The sequence below is a fragment of the Triturus cristatus genome, chromosome 4_1 (assembly GCF_964204655.1).
Source record: "Triturus cristatus chromosome 4_1, aTriCri1.1, whole genome shotgun sequence".
In the NCBI taxonomy this organism is placed as follows: Eukaryota; Metazoa; Chordata; class Amphibia; order Caudata; family Salamandridae; genus Triturus; species Triturus cristatus.
In genome coordinates, this window is record NC_140585.1 from 1,265,227,437 (window position 1) to 1,265,250,534 (window position 23,098).

Genomic DNA, 23,098 nt, shown 5'->3' on the forward strand with positions numbered 1-23,098 from the left:
TGGGTGTAGGGGGGGGCTCTTAGTGCCGGTCACCAGGAGTAGTCCCAGGCCGAGGGGGTGGAATTACAGGCAATTCAACTTGCTTTGTGCATTACTCAAGAAAGCGTATTCATTTATAGTCATGGCACCGATGTAGCATCAGGTCTTTTATGTTGTAGAATTGAACAGCAAGTAGTTATTGGTTTTGGCACTCATTAGATCGAGTCAGAGCTGAGGGGACAGGGGGACAAAGATGACTGGGCAGAGGCAGAACGAGATGGTAGAGGTAAGGGGAAGGGGGAGCGAAAGGAAAATGTAGGTACTGGCAGACTCCGTACGAGTAAAGCATAAAAGCATAATGAGAAGCGCAGTGAGGAGTTATGGAAAGGTTAGGGGTTAACAGAAGAGAGCAAGGGAGTAAGAGCAATGTGAAATATGAGTGCAGAGTAAGGGGATTGCTGGTTAGGAGGAGTGCGATGGGGCAGGAGCAGAGTAAGGACAGGCAGAATGGGCTGCTTTACATACAAGGACTATATTGGGCAATATATATGGAAGGGGAGTGCTAAGTCGGGGACATGGCAAGGAAATAGTGAGGGGTAATACACAATAATGGAAGCAACAGGTATGAGCTAGCAGCAGAGTGAAGGGAAGCAGTGGAGTGAAGGTGTAGAGCAGAACTGCAGGAAGGACACAGGACTGTCTTATCAATAGAGTGAACCTTCAGTAGAGTGAAGGTGTACAGGCACAATGAGTGGGTAGGCACTGAGTGACGCAATAAGGCACAATGAGAGGGTAGGCTCAGAGTGGTGCATTAGCCTGCAATGCAAGGTTAGGCATAGGAAGAGGTGTTAGGGCACAATTAGATGGTAGGCAGTTTGATAGCTTATGAGGAGAGTGAGAGAAATAATGCTGAAAAAAGTAGACCAGTGTGGCACCAAAAAGGTGTGACCAGATAGGGGTAGAGTGTGATGGAGGGAGAGCAGGAGCAGCATTAAAAAGTCAAGATGCAGAGAGAGAATGCAGTTTAAGAAATTGGGGCCAGAGTAGGTGTAAAAATGACATGCTGTGAGCATAGTGAAATAGAAGGGCCAGGAAATGAGTATAAGCAGAGTGAAGAGGGGTGTAATCATGAGGTTGGAGGGTCAGACAGAGGAAGCTAATGAGCTGAGCAAAGAGGCACTGGGAGCAGATTGCGATGATGGTCATAGAAAGCGGGGGTAGGGACAGAGTGAGGGGCATTTATTAGATAAGGAAATAACCATGGGCAGGGGGAGAGGTATAATAAGTGGTGTACATTGAGGGTAAAACTATAGAAGTGTAAAGTTGTGACAGAGTGCCAGGCTGCAGGACGGGTCAGGAAAAAAAGTGAATTATTAAGGCGGAAGTGGTGGGTAGAGGTAGGATGAAGGGGTAAAGTAGGGGGATATAGCAAGCATGAAAAAGTCATAAGGTAGGGTCCGGTAGGGCCAGAGTCAGAGTGCAGGGACAGAGTGAAAACCTAGAATCACAGCAGACACTAAGAGCAGAGTAATTGAGTGTGGGGCTCAGGGAAGAATTGCAGTAGACTTGCTGCCTGATACATGCATTATTATCAAATGATATGCACCTACCTGAGATGATAATCATCTTGTAGATGACACTACAATACCTCTACTGCGTTCTAGGGCGAGCTCATTGACTAGGAGAAGGCAGCGTGAGAGACAGCATGTCTCTTGCCCATTATGCCAGACATTGTGCCATTGTAAATGTGCATTACAGCCCAAGTACCTGAATGCATGCATTGTGTGGGCCCAAGAATGCACTTTACAGCATGGGACCATTTATGCATGTACTGCCTTGGTCCATTAGGAATATGACAGCATGCAGTCACTTATGCTTGTATTGCCTGAGGTTACATTCGCGTGGTAAGTTTCATGAGCTGGGGAGTGCACAGCGGGCTGGACAGAAAACCTACCTCTATAAATGCACTGTTTTGCTGGATGATCTTGGGTCTTGGTACTGTAAACTCGCAACAGGCCTATTGAGGGTTGTTTGTAGCGACTTTAAGAGGCATAGGGGTACAAGTTGTGTCTTCTGAGAGACAAATGCAGGGTGTGTCCAAGTATCTGCGCAACTGATGACCTAAGAGCAGGGAACTGGGTTTTTGTCAAGACAAGGCAAAGATAGAAAACTATGGTCAGAAACACACAGACCCCAATAAAAATATTGACAGCATTTGTGTTACATACACACACATCGCATTTCGAAATACAGCGTTGTCTAGTCAGGTTTTGGAAAGGGGGTGATTTTATTTTCACCCCAGTAGCCCTGCCCCTACTGACCCCACCTCTCCCACCGACCCCGCCCCCATCACGCAGGCCCATCTGTGCGGCCCTCGGCCACAAGCTAGACTGTAATTTTGGCCCCCGAGAAAAGTTTATGAGTACCCATGACAGTGTATTGATTTGATCATATTGAAGTATTTGTTCCCAACACACTTCAGAATCAACAAAAACTGTGCTTCATATTTGCTTTTCTAATGCTGAAATATTTTTAAATACTTGCAGTTCATTTAAATGTTTTATGCTAGAAAAAAATACCCTTTCCTAACCCAAGCATCCAGCAAGATAGTCACATAAATCCTCTCACTTTGTAGTCAGAGAAAAAAAGCAGACACCAAGCTTCCTCGAAGACATAGCCTGACATTGGACCTCAGGCTTTGAATGCACAGCAAAAGTAAAAAGATAAGGTGGTTTACAGGCCTGTTTGCCGAAAGAGCACTCGTGGCATAATACAGAGAGATAATGTGAAAAGGCTTTACTCCTTGTGAGACTCACACTAGACATCCTAAAACAAATAAAACATGCAAATAGAGAGTCTGAAAATGTGAGTTACAAACCACAAAGCCAATGGTAAGCAATGGGTGAAATGCATTCCCATGGAAGCTTAATGAATGTCTCAAGATGTCTTTATCAAACCAAACAACTGCAGAGTCTGGTATGCTTCAGCCTAAATATTAGGTGAAAGAAAGATAACAAACTTTGAGCTGTATTGGCCTTTCCAGTGCCCTTTGCTCATGCTGTACAGCATTGGTAAAAATGCCTTAGCTGTACAGCACGAACAAAAGGAGAGGGCAGGCATGATGACACAGCCTCATAATTTATAGGTGCGGACTTGTCATGACCCATGCCATGATGCAGTCGCTATTTTTTTTTCTTTATTTACTTAAGGGAAATGGATGGGTGAGTAAATAAATTTAAAAAAATGAAAAAGCTGTGCGAAAGTCTTTTATTTATAAAGTGGAAACACTGGCAGCAGGTCCCTTGAAAACCGCTTTCACTCTCGCCTACTCATTTCGTAGAATAATTATTCCTACAATAAATTCACAACGTGCCCCATGTCCTTAACAGGTCACTTCTTTCCTCTGTGACGTGTCTTGAAGGCACCAAATGAACCAGAACCGGGCTTCATCAGTGGCTGCTCTTAGCTAGGCCCTCTGTGCATTAAGATCTGTGATGGTATCCACTGGCTCCCTCTCCTGTCCCAATGGAGCATGGGCACAGAACATTATCAAAACATCAGCAATCAATGCCCAAGCATGTAACTTGTGGAAAACTGCTCCAAACTTCCAGTGCTTGATGTGTGCATGTGATGCTATGTGGTGGGCGCTCCTATTTGAGGACCAGAACTAAATTTTCATCATCAGACTTTTATTCAGCAAAGGGAAGAAAGGAAGAAAAGGGAGAATGAAGTAGATAAAGAGGAGGAAGGAAAATCATGCCATAATAAGAGCAGGGAAGAAAGATGCCTTCAAGAGGAAGATTGAGGCAAGAAAGGTATAGTGACGGACGAAGATGCAGGAGGAAGAATCAAGACTAGGCAGCCCTGATATATGGTAACACCAGCATATGACACCACAGGCGGTTGGCTCCAAGGAAAACCTTTTGGCCCTCGTAGTAATTGATATTATATAGTGATTTTTACAAATCAAGCAATGTACACATCCCACCGCCGGCTGTTCCCTTCACCCCAACCAAAACAAGGGGGCATCTTCGCTTACCTGTGACGTCGAACGGGATGGGCGTACAGCTGTTGCTGCTTCGACTCCATGGGCAGTAGTGCACAGCGCCACCCTCCACCACTTGTGGTTGGCTTGTGTTGGCTTTTGGAGCCCCAATCAGGACACCGACACTGTAGGAAGATTGCAAGATAGGGTGTAAATGTGTGCTTGAATTTACAAGGCAGATCGAGGAATGTATGAGACGAAGCATCGATATGCGTGAAAAAACTCCAGCCACCAACCCATAGGCACTCCACCAAACATGCAGACGCTCCAACGGTTAATGCCACACAGTGTGAATGCATTCTTTGGCTAAAGCCAGGTGTGGATTACTACTGAATAATTCTATGTTGTAATGAAGAATACCTTCATGAACAACACTCCAAGGCAAACATTTCACCCAACATTAGATGCTCTATATAAATAATTTAAGCAGGAAGTACATTTTAAGAACCCATACCAACACTCCGCACCATTGTGATTTCCCTACTGTAACCAGGGTGAACACACTATGAAAACCAAAGACCGGGACCAAGAATTGGGAAAACAATTTTGCACTACCAATGGAGTGGAGAATGACAATGGACAGCAATGCCCAACTCAGAAAACACAACCACTGGACACTAAAATACGAATAAATGAAGGTGTGTAATTAGAAAATTAAATGCAACTTCCTGAGGAGTGCTGCTCACAGCTTCACACAAAGACTCGTCACCTTTCTGGATTAAAACTTCCATCTCTGAAAACCAGGATATGCGGTACATTCAAAGAAATTTGCTGGGACCGATTGAAAAACCAGCAAATACAGGTTATCTTGGTCAGCATAATCATTTCCTCCCTTTACAAGTAGTCTTTTCCATTTTTACACTCAATGCTATGTTTACTTTTGTTATAGTGACATGAAAAACAAGCCTTGGCATAGCCAATGCAAATGCAGACCTACTAGTTTGGCCATTGTGTTTTGCCAATATTGTTCAATATCAGCAGGATAAAGTAAAAGTGGATATTGTGCATGCGTGTTGTGTATTTACCCTGAAAAGAAGTTGCAAAAATGGAGCCAAATATTTCCAACATAAGTTTCCTGAAAAAGTTGCAGCAAGTTTTAGTTAGAATCCAAGTGATGCACACGGGCATTTTGTATAATCTAAGGGGGTGGTCATAATTTTCAGTAGTTCTGACCATGTTGTTCGCGGTAAAGTATAAACCGAAGCAATAATGTAGGCATATTCCCAGAGGTTTGTAATTTGTGCAATGAAATACTTTATTCAGGCTTAAGCAGCAATCAGAAATTACTTTTTGGTACTTGTATAATAGTTATGTATATACGAAGAAGCTTTGTACAACGCTTCTTTCCACAGGGACTTGGTGGTCCACAGCAAGCTCGTTGTAAATGTATACAATTTGCAGGGTGGATGCCCTACTAGTTTGTCCTTGAAAGTGAGGAATGTATTCCGAAAAAGAGTGTTTTTAAGTGGAGTTTGGATAAGAGAAGGTTGGGAAGATCAATGAATCCAAGTTCATGGTGATTGGGAGCGCCTGCCTGCATTTTGAAGAAACACAACACATTTAAAAATAAGCACACACATATACAAAACTGGCCTATGTCAAGGAGGATTTTGTTATCTATTCCAGGTACGGCAATCTGTGAAAGATCTGCTGTGTTGTCCCTTATACATTTTCTTGCTTGTTACTCTCGATAAAGGGCCACACATGATAGATATAAACGTCAGACACAGTGAAAACAGAAGTGTCACTGATACACATGCTGAAAAATTTAAATCTGTGCAACGCGCTCTCAGCATTTGATTCACGCTTCCCGGAAGCACTTCGCCTGCTAGAGCAGCTAACAACTTCTAATCAGAGGGCATGAACGTGTAATGGTTCTATTCCACTCAACGAATTAGAGCTGGTGCTGAAAAGCTGACATCACGCTTGCCATAGGGAGGTAACAAACTCTTGAGGTTCTACTGCAGCAGTCAGTCGGCATAAAGAGAACATGGCCAGCAGGAAACAAGTCATCGAGCTCCTCCCTCTTCTGTGTATATACTGTTCTGTCTTCCAAAATACACGTTACTAAACCCAAGTCACTGGAAAGCTTAAGTGAGGTCCTTGAACAAAAAACGTATTCTCATTGGAAGATTATGTGTTCGGAAGCCTGCGAAACCATCATTGTTTTATACAGAAATGTGTACAAGAACTTGCATATAATACCCTTCACTGGGCAGGGCCCTGCATGCACTGTATCACATAGCTTTAAACCCACACAATTAACATCAACCTAACATTTACTTAGGTTTACAATGGCGTCCCTGCACTTACAGTATATCAAACGACATGGATCCCAAGCAGCAGCAACACAAAATAAATCCGAGGGCAATGAACAGCGAAGGGATATGATCACTGATATTCGGCTTGGTATTCTATTGTAACTCAACTGAACAAGAGAAAATCCACAAAATACACACTTGTTCCTCTTGCAAATCAAATTTCGGCAGGATTTTAAACGGCCAGCGTCACATTGCATTTGCTTGTTGCCGTGTTAGCACAGCGCACAGGTAGCAGTGAACGCTACAAATTATATTAAACAGTATCTTTCACTGAAGGAGTTCCCATGTGCATCCGTGCTAAGGAAGACGTCGCTTACCTATCTGTGTTCTTGGGCAGAGACAATAACTACTAGCTCGGCATCACTCATGACTGTCCGCTTCCTCCCTACTTCGAGCATGAGACTGCGCCGCAAGAAAGTACCAATCAGCATAAGGCACTACAGTAAAACCAACAGTCAGGCTAGTAAAGAGGCTCATCCCATCCACTGCTGGGAAGGAGAGAAAAAGACTTCCAGGGTGCAGCATCCTAGACACTCGCCGTTCCTAAAAGTAACTACGCCAACACGTTTTTGTTTTTTTGTGGAGTTTTTTGTAGCGCGAACTAGACCTGAAGGTATCGGAGCGCTTTACATGAGCACCAGTTACATTACAGATGGACATTCATTTTTTTGAAGGCATGGGGATGCCCAGAATCACAGTATGTTCAGCGTCCCTGCTGAGACTCGAACCCGGTTCCCCAGCTCCGAGGTCGTCCACCCTAACCATAGGCCACATTCTGTTAAAGGAGCTATAGTTCCCCTTTATATGGAATGAAGGTTTACTCGAAATAAATAGCATTAATCATTAAAAGTGAAATGCAAAGTACTTCAAAGGCGATGAGTTGCACATAATCAGTTCTGCCCATTGAAATATAATTTCGAAGTCCTAGGCGGTATTTCACTTGGGGAGAATCTTCATACCTGCGAAGGGCGGCTGCATGAGTCTCAGTTAACTAACCCTGCTCTGTCAAAAGTTTGAAGGGCATATAAGTGCCTTTTCTTGAAACTCAGAACCTACGAACGAAACTACAAAAAGGTCGCAGGTGGTTTGTTAAGATGGCCACCCACATTTTCAGCACTATGGACTTGGTTGGAAACCCTTGTCCCTTTTATGTGTCTTCTTCTACTCTCACTGATACAGCGAGGCAGCCTGCACACTTTTTTTATTGTCATTACTCTTGTGTAAATACAAAATGTTTGGAAACCTATCCACTTTAGAACGTTTTCATTTTTAGAAGTTGAAAATGGACTCCTGCCTATCAGTCTTCTCCCCACTCCCAACGAACTCTAAACGAAAATGTGAAACAGGCAGCTGCCTGACATCAGAGCTCAGCAACTGAAAACATTAAACATGTGTGTGCAGTTCTCCTAGACAAAGGAAAAAGTAGTCCGTTTTACAGTTGCAATAATGGGACAGTTGGACGGCTACAAGTACTGGGGCACTGCTCCATGCCGAAAGGGAGGGACAAATAGAAAAGATTAAACACTTGGAAGCAAGGATTTTAAAGGACACTGAAAGAAACAAATGAAAAGCAATAGGAAGGCTGTGAGCCCACTATGTATATACCAACAGATCTCGAAAAGACAGCACAAGTGCTGCCTAGGCTCGAGCTAAAAAAAAGCAACTAGGACAAATTTTCCTCAAAGCTGGTTCTTCCAAATGGCATATCTTGACACACAGCTTCTTCATAATGACACAATCTGCAGCAAAACACCTTAACCTTTTAATCTAAAAGTGCCTGTGGCTTCTTGATACCAAGGAGTTGCACCAAGCCATCAGAAAGTAAAAGGCTGTGAGCCCCGAAACCGGTCCCAGGATGCTTGTTTCCGGTCCAGGGAGGACCTGGCTTGGCAATTCAGGCTGAACTGTTACCATGAGGCACAGGGTCACGACTGATTTGCACATGGCTGGGTCTAAACTGGGGTGGCGTGGTAAACGAAGGATTAAACCCAGATCTTTGTGACAAGGAGGTGAATGTTTGCATTGTTCAGCATTCCGTCCACCATTTGTTCCTTTTGCTTATGAGCTGATCAGTGGCATTGGCACTTTAATCGTAAGGACTTCACTCGTGTCCTTACATACCCCTTTAGAAAATTAAACTTTGATCAATGGATCACAAAACCCTAGGTTTCTAGCCTTGCAGTATAATTAGTCATTCTGCCAGTTCTGGCCTTCAAAAAGAAACATTTCAAACAGAGTAACCAAGGTGGGTTTGTTCTTTTTCATCTTAATTAAAAAAAAAAAAAAAAATTAGACAGTCGAAATACAGAACTCCAATGTCCATCATAAGCCTTCTAGGCAATCAAAGTATAAGTTATGATCTCGAGCTTCTTCCCAATTTGCACTTCGAGAAAGAAAACACGATGGCTGCATTTACAATTTTGAAAATGTACAAAGCACCCTAAAATGTTTTCCTCTGGTCAGTGCCTCCGAGTAAATAGGTCTTTAAATATGCATTACGATAAGGGTGAACCTTGTCCCAGAGTGACTGTTTAGGATAATATTCTGCACTGCAAGCCAGCTGAACAATATTTTCATCAGACCATCTTTCTGCAACCTGTATGTTTCAATCCTGCAGTTGTGGTTTGGTTGCGTCCTTTTCCTCACACCGTGATCAGGCATTATATGGATTAAAAAGCAGTGGTAACTACAGCCCAGTTTCCAGCTTCTTAGCAGAGGCCAGATTCATCAATTTAGGTAACGTTTACGCACAGCATCCAACCTGAATGGTGCTGGGCACTACAGATGGAGGCTAGCCTACCAGCACAAGCCTGGAGAGCTGCAGTTTGATGTGGAGCATCAGAGAGCTAAGATGACGAAAGATATGATGGGTGCTGAGTGGGTCAAACGTAATGTCACCGTGACCAACAAGTGCACAACTTTTTCCAAGATGGAGACACAGACAGTGCATAGCAAGTGCTTTGGAAGACTTCCTGTCGCATGGGAAATCACGTCTGTAATGTAAAATGTCACACAAACTTAACAAGGGAGCAATACTGGCTTTCTTTCCACTGCACCCAACACCGCAGAGGGATAGGCACAATACAGAACAGCGCAGAGATTTCCAATTAAAGATTTTACCTCAAAGACGTGACTGGGTTTCCTCTTGAAGGACAGGAGAGGTCCCTAAACAAAAGGCGTATGATTTACACCTTCAGTAAAGACCGCAAGGGACCTGTAGCGGTCCAGCTGACAAGGTGCGTCTGAGGGGCACGAGGAGATCCTTTGAGGGCAGGGACATACGCCATGAATAGAGTGTACCAACTTCTGGCGGGGAGTGGGGGGGGGGGGGGGGGGCGGGGGGCGTGACGCCATAGCTCAGCCCACAGCCAGGAGTCTCTGCAAGCTTCGACATTTTTATCGCCACAGTGTAAGATGCAGTTACCAATTCCAATGCTATGATCGACCCTTCGGGATCTCCTGCAGCCGTCAGGCCTGCTTTGTTTATTCCTTTCTCGGTTTCGGGTTTTTACAAGTCTCGCTCAGCTGCTGACGGGGCCCACAGAGACAGCCCAGGTGTGCCTTCCACTCTGCGCGCGCACGGAGGCCCAGCGACTTTACTGGTTATAAACTGGACGGGGTAGGGGGGAGGGACAGACGGACACCGCTTGCACAAAGGGGTCATTGAGGGCTAAAACCGGGAGAGTGCACAAAGCACAGAGGCGCACACCCGGGTCCCAGCTGGGTAAAATGTGGCAGTTAACTTTCGGACTCGGTCCCGTAAAAAGTGATTTGTAGAGGTCAGGAACATGTCCGCTTCACGGAACAGCCAAAGACAGACGATACGCTACCGTGCTAGTCTTGCTGGCAGCGCGACCCTGCCCAAGCACCTAGTAATGCTTACCACATAAGTGTCCGTGACAGGGTTGTTTGTCAGCTATTGTTCCGGGTACCTCAGATAGCGGAGTCTTTGTAAAAATATTCACCCGCCCCCCACACAGTCTCGACATCCGTGCAATAGACAGGTGCAACGAAAGGTCTCGCGACTGCGCAGGCTGCGAGTCAGAACACTTCTGTGGTGGAAGGTGATGTGGTGGCGCCACTTGCGAAGTGCAGAGCAGCTCCCGGGAAACAGTAAAAAGAGTGAAACGTTTGAAGAAGGCGCAGTTTAAAGAGATGTTCCCAGCCAGTATGTTTTCATTCGACAATACCAAGGGGGGCTTGGGGGGGGGAAGGCGACCGCAGGGAGTTCCCACCCCCTGGCAGTTTGGGAGGGGGTGTGTGGAGGGAGGGATTTGCTGGCCCTGCGCGGCCTTTTCGAATTTGGGCTTGCCAGTAGGGAAAATGTAGCCCAAATGCAGCCCAATTATAGCCCAAAAGTAACGGAATGTTGCGCAGGTATAAATACCTTGGGCGCCCGCTCCCGGCCACCATTTTAGGTTTGGTGACCTGGTGGCCGGGAGCTAGGCTAGTGGCGTGTTTTTTGTTGAGGTGTTCTTACTTTGTGTGAAGGTTGGTCGTGATGTCGTCCCAGGATTACCGAGTGCTGGAGGCCCTTCGGCTGTTGTCGGAGGCAGGCAGGATGGACTTGGTTATCGGGGACGTCGCGGGGCCGTCGCGGCCCCCGCGGCAGGCCTCGGCCGGAGTGGCGGCTGCGGTTGCGGCGTGTACCTCGCCGAAGCGTTCCAGGCAGGTTTCGGTGAGTGAGCGGGGACGCCCGCGTGTGAGAAGGGCGGTCCCCGCTCGTTATGGCCAGTCGGGTCGCGGTGCCGGGGGAGGCAGGTGTGGTGTCTGCGGCGGGGCCTGGGGCGGGTTTGTTGGCGTCTGTGGCGCGCTCCGGGTCAGCTCCTGCGGTGGTGGGTAAGCGCGGGGCGGGCGCGGCACGAAGCGTCGTTCGTCTTCGGGGCCGGAGGTGGTTTTAAGTAGCGCGCGGGAGGAGGGGGTTTTGCTGAGTGTGGGCGGGCCGGCAGTTGGAGAGCAGGGAGCGGGTTGGGAGCGGGTTTGGCGCGGGGGTCGGAATTTGTGGCCGGCTCTGCTGGTTTTGGGATCGCAGATTGCTCGTTTGTCGCGGGGAGTGCGGGGGGGTTAGAATTGGGACCGGAGCTGTCACGTGGCTCAGTGCCAGAGTTGAGGGGCATGGGAAGGTATGCGGAGTCAGGGGTGGCGGACGAGCGGTGTGGGGGGCATGGCGAAGCAGCGCCTGTCAGCCCTTTATTGTTTTCGCCGGGTTCATCGATAGGGGGCGCGGTTTTTTCGGTGGGGGCGAGTTCGTTGGGGGAGGGAGAATGGGCACAGGTGGAGGGGTGGTGTCCGGCGCCGGAATTGAGGAGCCAGGGGGAGCAGGGGTTTTTGGAGCGGGGGAGTGCAGAGCAGCGTCAGGTCCAGGGAGGGGTGGGCTGGCATGCCGTGGATGAGGAGCTTGTGGGGGGGGCTGGGGAAGGGGAGTTTAGGGAAGAAGGTTGGTTTGTAGGGGACAGGGAGGCAATTGGGGGGGGGGGGGGTGTTGCGAGCGAGGGCCTGGACATTTTTCCCTCCTGGGCAGAAGGTGTCCGGGGCCTGGGTGGGGAGGGAGCAGCAGGGTGGTCAGGTGCCCGGGGGCAGGTAACGGTAGGTGGCGACAGGCCGAGGGCAGTGTATGTGGCGAGCGGTCGTGCCCGTGCTAGGCCGGTTAGGTCGCTGTCTGTGGGGAGAGGATATGGCGAGGTTGCGGCGTCGGCGTTAGGTCATGCTCGGCCGGAATGGAGCGAGGAGGAGGAGGAGAGGGTGGCGCAGCAGAGTGTGGGAGTGGGACGAGTGAGTGCGTCGGGTAGTGGTGTGGCAAGTTCGGGTTTTTTGAGTGGTATTGGATCGCGGGCAGCTAGTGGTTTTCTTGCTCCTGGCACACCAGTCCAAACTTTTTCTTTTCAGGATAGGTCAAGTAGCAGAGCAGCGGACTCGGTAGGGCGAGGTGCGGCCCATTATCGCCGAGGAGAAGGGAGGATGAGGCCTTGCGCGGCACATTCCGTACCGGCGGGGGATCCCGTCGTGGCCAGCTCACGAAGGTCCGGCGCGGCCTCGCTGGCCCCAACGTCACGCCGGTCAAGGTGGATGGATTTTTCTGACAGGATGGATTGTTGTGTTAAGCAAGGTAGAGGGGGCGACCGGCGTGTACAGTCGGCTCCCCCGCAGGAAGGTTTTAGGGCTGCGGAGGCCGGTGGTGCTCATTCAGGGTCCGGTAAGGCCCGTGTGGTGGATTTTGCTCAAGAGGATTTGCTGGTGGACGAGCCAATACTCCTTGATTATGAGGAGGACAGCCCCGAGGAAGGGGAGATTCGGGGCTATGAAGGGGGGGGGGAACTTCTCATGTTTCTCATAGTATGTTACAGGTTCCGGGTGTGGCACCCACTGCACAGTCCTTGGTGGTGAAACCTACAGGAGAGCACGGCCCGTCAGCGAGGGCGCATCCTCCACAGGATTCTTCTGCACGGGCGGTGAGGCGGTCGGAGTCGGTCCGCTCACCCTCTTTAGAGCCAGGTGAGAGCGCAAAAACACAGGCCAAACCTATTATGGTGTCTGTGGGGTCTGGGGAGGATGGGGGTGGGGGTCTGTCGGAGGGGAGATTATATAGAGGCAAGTATGTGAAGGACACGGGGGTTGGCACGGGGACGGAAGGAGCATTGTCGGGGGCCAAGGTGGAGAGTGGGTCTAAGGCGGAGGCAGGCGATGGTAAGGAAAAGCCGCAGAGCAAGGAATTAAAGATCAAGAAGCTCCCGTATATGGGGGTGACTAAACCTCTGGGTGCGCATTTATTGCTGGCGACAAAAGAGCGTATTTGGAAGGGTGAATATGTAGAGATTCTGAAGCTGTTACACAGGGAGGTGAGGTCTAAGGAGGGTTCTAAAGAGGAGGAATACGAGTTGGCCAAGCGCCCTAAGGTGCCGCTGACGATCGAGAATTGGACGGCGGCGTTTTTAATTTATGCTAGTGTTTACTGTGAAAAGTTTCCCGAGCGCTGCGTAGCCATATTTAAGTATATGGACGTTATTCGAAAGGCTCAAATCACTGGTACGGGTTATGCTTGGGCTCAATATGACGAGGAATTTCGAGCCCGTATGGCTTGGGATGCTGAAGCTAAATGGGGCGAGTTGGATAATGACCGGTGGCAACATACCATGGGGGCCGCGCCAGGGGGTAAGACGATTTTTACGGCTAGTGGTCTGCCGCTAGTCTACCGGCCCTTTCAGGGAAAGCCCACCCGGGGTGGGGTGGGAGGCTCAGCCGCATCACAGACTGGGGTCGGGGCTTGTTGGGATTTCAACAAGGGCCTGTGCACTCGGGAGTATTGTAAATACAAACACGAGTGCTCTAAGTGCGGCAAGCGGCACCCCCTCGTCAACTGCTGGGGAGTTAGGCCATCAGGAGGGCAGCAAGCAGGTGCAGGGATGTCTGGCGGCGCGCAGCAGTCACAGGGTGGGCGAGGGGATAGGGGCGCACAGGGTTCTGGGCCAAAGGGCTCCTACACCAATTAAATTGGCTCGGCTACAGGATGCCTTGGAGGGCTACGAGGACTTGGTGGCAAAGCAGACTCTTTTGGATGGTTTCAGGTGGGGTTTTCATTTGGGGTACCACGGGCCCCGGCAGAGACGGTGGGCGGATAATTTGAAATCCGCATCAGAGCACAAGCTGGTGGGGAGGGAAAAATTGCGTAAAGAAGTGCATGAGGGGAGGATGGCAGGCCCGTTTGGAGAGTGGCCAGTTCCTAATTTGATCATTTCCCCTATTGGTGTGGTGCCCAAGAAAGAGGAAGGGCAGTTTCGGCTGATTCAGCATTTGTCATGGCCTGAAGGGTCGTCAGTCAATGATTTTATCGATGAAGACGCTGCTTCGGTGTCATACTCCTCAGTTGACGTCGCCATGTCACTGGTTGTGGCCGCGGGCGCAGCTGCAGGGATGGCAAAGTGCGATATTAAGTCGGCTTTCCGGCTGCTCCCGGTTCATCCGGACGACTGGCCTTTGTTGGGCATACAATTTGAGGGTGAATGGTATGTGGATAAGGCGCTACCTATGGGTTGCTCGGTGTCATGTGCTCTTTTTGAGCTTTTCAGCACTTTTTTGCAGTGGTTTTTCACGCATCGCACTGGTCACAGCTGGGTCACACATTATTTGGATGATTTCTTTTTTGTGGGCTCTCCGGGCTCTTCGGAGTGCCGGCGTGCGCTGGAGTCGTTTCAGGAGCTTATGGAGGAGTTGGGGGTGCCTTTGGCTCCGGAGAAAACAATGGGGCCGGATACTGTCATTTCATTCCTGGGCATTGAACTTGACTCAGTTGCGATGCAGGCTCGGTTGCCCGCGGATAAGAAATCTAAAATGTTGGTTCTGCTGGACGAGATGTTGGCACGACAGAAGGTGACGGTGAAGGAAATACAGGTGTTGCTAGGCCATCTGAACTTTGCTTGTAGGGTGGTTCGGGCGGGGCGGACTTTGTCGGCGCCTGGGCCGGGCTTTAGCAGGCCGGCACCTGCCTCATCACGTGCGCTTGTCGGCAGGGGTGAAGGAGGATTTGCGGATGTGGTCCTTTTTCTTGCACTCATTTAACGGGGTGCCTTTGGTCAGGGACGAGGATGTACAGTGGGATGTGCAGCTGTTTTCAGATGCAGCGGGCAGTGAGGGTTTTGGCATTTACTGGCAGGGGCATTGGTGTGCAGAGCAGTGGCCACAGGAGTGGAAGAATGGTGGGCGGAGCATTGCCTTTTTGGAACTTTTTCCACTTTTGGTGGCTTTGACCATTTGGGGCAAAGAGCTGGAACACAAGAGGGTGCTTTTCCGTGTGGACAACATGGCGGTGGTGCAAATAGTCAATAGGCAATCGGCCAGGGATGAGCAGATTTTGAAACTGCTGAGGGTTTTTGTGCTGGGCTGTTTGCGCTATGACATTTCATTCAGGGCTTTGCACGTGCCGGGCGTGGACAATGACATTGCGGATGCTTTGTCTCGTTCACAGTGGGAGAGATTCCATGGGCTGGCCAAAGAGGCGGACAGGACACCGACCCCGATGCCGGAGCACCTCTGGTCGGTCGGCAACGCAGGGTGTTTCAACTGGTGGTAGGTTCCTTGTCTGTTTCCACGCGTACGGCGTATACATTGGCATGGAAGGAATTTTTGGCTTCAGGAGCTTGTAGGAGGGAAGAGCCGGGGCGCAGTTCAGAGGATGTGGTTCATTTTATTCTTGACCTCATTGAGAAGGGTCTGTCACAAGTCACTATTGCGGGGAAACTGGCAGGGGTTGCCTTCATGGGTAAGCTTTTTTGGGGTTATGCCCCGTCTGCCGGGGAAATAGGACGCAGGATGCTTGAGGGTTGGGCGAGAGAACGGGGTGGTACTGGGGTGTCCCGTTTGCCGATTTCCTGGCAGACGCTGGCTCGTTTGCTGGCTGTGCTGCCTGCAGTTTGCACGGATGATTTTGAAGTTTCATTGTTTTCTACCCTTATGGTTTTCATGTTTTTTGGAGCTTTCCGTGTTTCGGAGCTCCTGGGGACCAAGGTGAAGCGGGGTATTTGTTGGCAGGATGTTTTCCTATCGGACACAGGAGTACACGTTTGGTTGTCCAGTTCCAAAACGGATCAGAAGGGGGTTGGTAAAGGGGGTTGGTTGGAAGCAGGATCCCCTAGTTGCACATGTCCGCTGCGCTTGGCAAGGCAATGGAAGACGCTCTCAGGAGGGGATGGGGGTGAGTTAGTTTTTCAACACATAGATGGGGCGCGCGTCTCTGACTATCAGCTGCGTATGGTCCTGCGTAAAGGGTTACAGCAGTTGGGATTGGATGGAGCTCAGTTTGGGACACATTCTTTCAGGATTGGGGCAGCGACTGAGGCGCATAACCGGGGTTGGTCACAAGGCGATATAATGCGCTTGGGGCGTTGGTCATCTTCCTGCTTTCACAAATATGTAAGGGAAAATCCTCTTTCGGCGCCTGCGTCCACTGCTTTGGTTTGAGTCTCATATTTGTTTTTCATTTCAGGTTCGGTGGCCGGGCCACACACGAGGGAATTGACGGTGTGGATTGTGGGGCATTCCTTCGTCAAGTGGGCGCACGTTCAGGCGTGCAAAAGTTATTTTGGGGGGAGTTTGGGTTTCAATAGCAGCCTTTTTCGATTGGTATGGAAGGGAAAGGGGGGATGCTTTGGAGGGAGCTGATCCCCTGTCTGAATAAAGCCATGGTGAAGGGACAATGCCCGGATATTCTTTTAATTCACTTGGGGGAGAATGATCTTTGTAGTGTGAAAGGGGTGGTATTGTTGCGAGCCATGAAAAGAGACTTGGCGTTGTTGAAGGAGCATTGGTCTGGTTGTCATGTCCTCTGGACAGAATTGGTCCCGCGGAGGGTGTGGAGAGGGGCTTTGAAGCCCAGGGCGATTGATAGGTCACGGAGGAAAGTGAATTTGGAGATCTCCAGGTTTTGTCGAGATTTGGGCTTTGGGAGAGTTACCCACAAAGATATCCGCTTTGAGGCGGTAGAGTTTTTTCGGGGAGATGGGGTCCATTTGTCGAGGTTGGGCATGGATCTTTACTTGTTGGAGCTCAGGGAGGTATTGTCTCGGTGCTTGAGTGGGCAGAATCAGGCTCGTTGTGTTTAAGGCCTTTTTTGTTGGGGGGCAGAAAGAGGGGAGGGTAGTTGCACCGCCCCCCTCTTTCTGGGTGGCGGGGGTTATGGTGAATTCTGGTCAGTTTTACCGGAGGTTGGTGGAGTTATTGTGGTTGAGTTGGGGTTATCGACAGGGAAAGGTTAGTTTGGTAAGTTTAGTTCGGTTACACAGTTTGGGGGCCGATAGCTGAAAAGGGGCAGGCAGGGGAGTTTTGGTTAACAGAAGGTTTGGATTTAGAGATTGTTGGGGGGTTATACAGGAGTGTAATGTTTTATAATGTTTTATATTGTTGTAATGTTGTAATGTACGGGCGGGGGCGGGCTCAAAGGTATTTAGGGGAGGGGGCGGGGGGCGGGGCTAGGCATGTTATATTTAGTGAGGCCTAGTTTTGGAAGGCGTTTCGGCCAAGGATTTTAATTTGTAATGTGCACCTGTTTCCAATAAAGCGGCCTTTTACACACAATAATCTTGTCAGTGGCCTGCTTCCCCCCTCCACCCCTCCCTCCCAAGGGGGGCTTGGGGGGGGGAAGGCGACCGCAGGGAGTTCCCACCCCCGGGCAGTTTGGGAGGGGGTGTGTGGAGGGAGGGGTTTGCTGGCCCTGCGCGGCCTTTTCGAATTTGGGCTTGCCAGTAGGGAAAATGTAGCCCAAATGCAGCCCAAAAGTAACGGAATGTTGCGCAGGTATAAATACCTTGGGCGCCCGCTCCCGGCCACCATTTTAGGTTTGGTGACCTGGTGGCCGGGAGCTAGGCTAGTGGCGTGTTTTTTGTTCCCACCCTTACCCCCCGTCAAAAAACACGTTTGTGTTTTGCCCCCCACTTTTTTCGTTTCGGGGCTGGTTTTTAGTGTAAGTTTTTCGGGTTTTTTCCCTTTTTGCGTATTTTTCAGGCGTTTTTTGGGGACAGGTGTGCAAGGGGTTTTTGCGATGTTTGTACTTTGTCGCTTGGAACAGGTGCTGTGCGGGGGTTATGGTGAATTCTGGTCAGTTTTACCGGAGGTTGGTGGAGTTATTGTGGTTGAGTTGGGGTTATAGACAGGGAAAGGTTAGTTTGGTAAGTTTAGTTCGGTTACACAGTTTGGGGGCCGATAGCTGAAAAGGGGCAGGCAGGGGAGTTTTGGTTAACAGAAGGTTTGGATTTAGAGATTGTTGGGGGGGTTATACAGGAGTGTAATGTTTTATAATGTTTTATAATGTTTTATATTGTTGTAATGTTGTAATGTACGGGCGGGGGCGGGCTCGAAGGTATTTAGGGGAGGGGGCGGGGCTAGGCATGTTATATTTAGTGAGGCCTAGTTTTGGAAGGCGTTTCGGCCAAGGATTTTAATTTGTAATGTGCACCTGTTTCCAATAAAGCGGCCTTTTACACACAATAATCTTGTCAGTGGCCTGCTTCCCCCCTCCACCCCTCCCTCCCAATGCACCATGTTTCACATACTGGCCTGAACCAACATTGCAGTCATGCCGCTCGGGTGCCATATGTTGTCTCACTACAAAGTGCTAGGTGTTCAGTTTGTTTATTTCAACAGAATTGCTTTGCTCCTAGGAGCTAAAAAATGCATTGGGTGTGAAACAAGCTATGTTGCTCCTGACGTGACGATCCATTAGTTTATATTTTCTATTAATTGATTCTTGCAAGGAGGCAACTTCTCAAAACATGAGGTTTTGATAACTACGTCGTACTCTTATTGGACAGAGATCCAAATGTCATTTTGACCCGCTCCGATAGAAGAGATAGATGAGAGATCGAGAGATAGGTAGGAGTGTAAGTAAGTATTATGCTTATAGAGCGCACAAATACGGAGGGGCTTCTTGGCGCTATAGCAGGACACAGGTTTAGCACAGGAGCAGTACCTTACTTCTGCCTGATAAATAGCCACGTCTTCAGCAACTTCCTGAACCATGGTCTGGAAGGTTGGAGTCTGATATCGTCTGGTAATTCATTCCACAATCTGGACGCACGAGATGTCCGGCTCCAACCACCACATCCAGCTCTTTGTATTCTGGGTACCTTTGTTAGCTGATCTAAGATTGCGCCGAGGAGTGTACTGCTGAAATAGTTTCTGTAAATCAGCTGCTCCTCCACCAAACTGTTTTTTATGTACCAAGCACAAAGCTTTAAACTCAATTTGCTGTTGCACCTGCAGCCAGTGAAGGGTTTTAATGCTGCCAGATATATAATGGAACTTTGGAATGTTTAACAGCATTCTAGCTGCAGCGTTTTGTATAGATGGTAGTTTGGACAGTTGGCGCTTGTTAACGCCCATTAAGAGGGCATTGCAATTGTCAATCCTTGAAAGAATCAGAGCGACAATAACTGATCTCTGTAGTTCTGGGGGATAAAAGGAAAACATTTACGTAGGACTTTCAGCTGGAAGAAGCAAGCTGGTTAATTTGGGCTAGGGAATTTAGTTGATCGTCCAACAAGATTCCCATGTTCCTGACTTTTCCTGCAGGTACAGGGCAGTTTCCTGCCTCTACCGGCCACCATTCTTGGCTCCAGAGCGGTGCCCGAGTCCCAAACTCCATCACTTCTGTTTTTCCCGTATTTAGCTTGAGATCGTTCTGGTGCATCCAGTCCATGATAAGTTTTAAACAGCCATGGAATTTCCCACAATGGTGTCCACATTTGAAGAAATGGAAATGACAAGTTGGGTTTCAGCCATGTCCTCTGGTTAGCTCAGCCAGAGGTGTCACATACATGTTAAAAAGTGTTAGGGACAGAGCTGAACCCTGGGGAACTCCACAGGGGAGGTAAAAGCTCCGATTTATAGTTGTCCAAGCACACCCTTTGTTCCCTATTCATGAGGAATGAGGCCAGAAGGCTAAGAGCCATCTCATTAATAACTACTGCCTTCAGCCTTTGAATCAGTACCTGATGGTTCACCGTATCAAATGCGGCTGAGAGGTCTAGTAGGATTAGGATAGAGAGACAGAGATAGATAGATGAGAGCTAGATAGAGAGATAGATGGATGGATGAGAGATGGATGATCGCTAGATGGATGGATAGATGGAAGGATTGATAGAAGATAGATAGAACAGTGTCTGTTGAGATAGCGGGAGCGCTCTGGACATGTTTCTTAGTCCATATGGTAGCACATCTTCCTCTATGGAGGCAGCTCCTCTCACCCTACCCATCCCCTCGAGTCCCTTGAACAGCTCCCCCCTGCTACTTCACAGATTCTCACTAGCGAGCAGAAGCTGGCACTGGACCCTAGGAGCAAATCAGAAGCACATGCAGAGAGATGGACGACTCCAATAATTCAGCCGCAACTGCAGCCCTAGCAGCCATGACAGGATATTAGTTACGAAGATCACAAGATGTGTACGTGTCAGAAAAGTACTGCGTCGAGGACAACCTATAAACACACACACAGAGCAGTCTGTGTTCAGCAGCCAGAGTTCAGCTGCTGGACAACACAAACGAAAACAAAATGGGAACACAAAAACAAACTTTGTGAATAGTAGGTGCTGCCTGCCAGGTCCTTCTTGTCTGCCAATTTGCCAGCTCACTCTTAGATGGTCTCCAGGTTTAAGGTAGACTTGTCATTTGGAAGCAATGCTGTGGCTCTGGAAGCAATGCTGGGCCTCTGGAAGCTGGCGGCCGCAGGTTTAAGTTCACCTTTCCCTGCTTAACCACGTGTGACCCTTGGCAATTAGCTCAATTTGCCTTGGTCTCAGATCTGTCATTTACCGAAGTTGGAAATGCTTAGAAACAGACCTACCACTTGAATAAGCACAATACATAAACATTTAACTTTGAATACTCAGTGCTGTTGGACCCGTTTTTGGCAAATAATTTAAAACACCCTTTGATTTTGCTGAACTTCTCTGTTCCTAATTAAAGTTTCACAGTAATATTAGCTACTTTGGCCAAAACAAAACATTACAACCAGAATCCTGCCCTACTGGGGGGGGGATTCCTAGGAAATAAGTGACCTAACTTTTCCTGGAGCTGCCATAGCCTTTCTTGGACAGGTTTCCATCAGTTTGTCAGGATGATCGAATTATGAACTGCCCTGAAAGCACAGATATGTTGTTAGCGCACTCCGTTGGTACGGATTCAGCCACAGCGCTCATTTTGAGGGACCGGGACATCATTTATATCAGCCAACTTTGACCCGTATATTGAGGGAGAAACGCATAAAAGGAATAAGAGAAAGATAGGAACAATCAGATGGAGAAATGAGAGATAAAAATGAAGCAGCAAAGGTCTGATAAAAGGATAGACATTGTAGGCTGGTGATAGAAAGAGGCAAGAGAAGCCATTAAGGCTAGGTGGCCTTGCTGTTCAGACACTCAAGCATTCTCCAGTATCAGCCGTGGGCTCCCAAGAAAAAGTTTGGGTTCAAACAGGTGTCTATTTATTTTACAAATGACCACTGCACAGTACATCTCAGACTTCTGTGGCCATTGCGTAGTCACAAAGGGACTTAGAAAGTACTGCATGCCACACTCTGCTTGGCTGCTTTTTTCTACTTGGCCCATTGTGTATTTTGAAATTCTGAAAGGTTGTAACACCTTCGAAATGAATCCAAAATAATTAATAGCCCATTCCATTGTGGCCCTATCGAGACAGGTACACATCAAACTCCCCAAACAGGGAAAAAGACTGAAAGGGGAACTCTTACCAGACCTTGGTGTACCAAGAGGGCAATACTTTTAGGCGCTATGCATTACAAAAGAGGCAGACTTACAATCGTGCATGGAAACACAACAGCTTCACATCAACGCCCCTTCACTCGTGGGCTAAGGTACATAGCTTTGAAAAACAAGCTTTGGCAAATCCACCAGTCTCGTTTTCGAGTTGGGATTTAAACATTAAAGAAAAGCCTGCCACAGTGCAAAATGTTGCTTTCGGTGTTCAGTGCATCTACAAATTTACTGCGATGATTCACTGTACTTATGAAATGTTCTCTGCGGCAACAACTGTTAAGTACACTGCTGAAACATAGCACAGACGGCACTCAAATATAAGGGAAGATCAGACTCCATAGGTGAGGAGTGTCCAATAGAGGTCCGGCAGAGCAGCACCCATGACACATTTTCATATAGTAAATCTAGATGAAGCTGAAACACTTAGAATAGACGCTCTCGACATAGGTGATCAATCAATGGCATCTCTGCCAATAGGAACCCAAATCACATTACCTTCTTGTCTATCAAGGTTCTTGGTTTAAGCTATATAAACGCCCTGGAAACAAGACGTCATCAGCCCTACCCCACAAAAGCTCTTTCCCTCATGGAACCCATCCCAGTGTCCTATATTCAGAACCACCAATACCTCTCTTGGGTGTCAGTCTTCCATGCCAGAGGAACGCTTACTCTCGGATGGAGAGGAGGTTCCTTCCCTATTTTTCTCATTTGATAACCTGTGCATGGCATGGGTTTTGAGATTTTCAGATTTGGCAAAACGGGTGCCTGCATGGATGGTGGTCATTACGGAGGTTATTCTGAGAGGTTCTCAATCAAATCCTAGAGCAGGGGGGCTTTGGCACCTCCCTTATGGGCATGGTTTCAGGGCACAACCTGCCCTGAAAAATTGGAGGTTTCAGCACAAGGTCAGAGCATGTGGCAGAAGTCTGCAGACAACTGGCCCAGTTACTTTCAACTAGTGTAGCTGGAATTGTGCATCAGCAGAAAATCAGGTCAGCATTGGTCTTCACCCAGAGATGCAGTTACGAGGCACACACACCTTTGCGTTAACAGCTTTTAGCTGTTCACCCCTCTGTCACCTGGGACATTGGCCTTGCAATGCATATGTAGAACTCAATCCAGAGCCACCGTACTGTGGTTGGGAAGAAGTCAAAGCATTTTGGGGAGCTGCCAATGTTTCCCTGATAGGATTAGAGACAGATTTGAACATGCTGTCAGATGGCAAGGATCCTCTGGATTGCTGCACGAGGAGCACTCCCTGCAGGACTTGGGGCCATCAGTTGCCCCATGGCATTGGCCAGCTACGCCATCTGACTGGAGATGGCAAGTAAAGACGATCATTCTCTCTGCTTGAGTTTTTACCCAGATCATCCTACTTGTATCTATCTTCCATCAGAGACAGCGCTCCTGTTTCCCCAGGGACCACACATATACGCTAGAGTGGTTTGATGGGCCGCCAAGTCACCCTTACACTGTTGTGATTCTCTTGGTCTAGT

At 48.5% G+C, this 23,098-nt stretch overlaps 1 protein-coding gene across 1 annotated transcript in view; it reads right to left on the reverse strand.

Annotated features, from left to right (window-relative positions):
- Positions 1-23,098, reverse strand: part of ITGA5 (integrin subunit alpha 5) — a 285,403-nt gene that overhangs the window by 188,979 nt on the left and 73,326 nt on the right. The window contains exon 2 of the mRNA XM_085654764.1: positions 4,019-4,149. Within this exon, the coding sequence (XP_085510890.1) occupies positions 4,019-4,149 (131 nt within the window). The remainder of the gene's footprint in view (positions 1-4,018; positions 4,150-23,098) is intronic.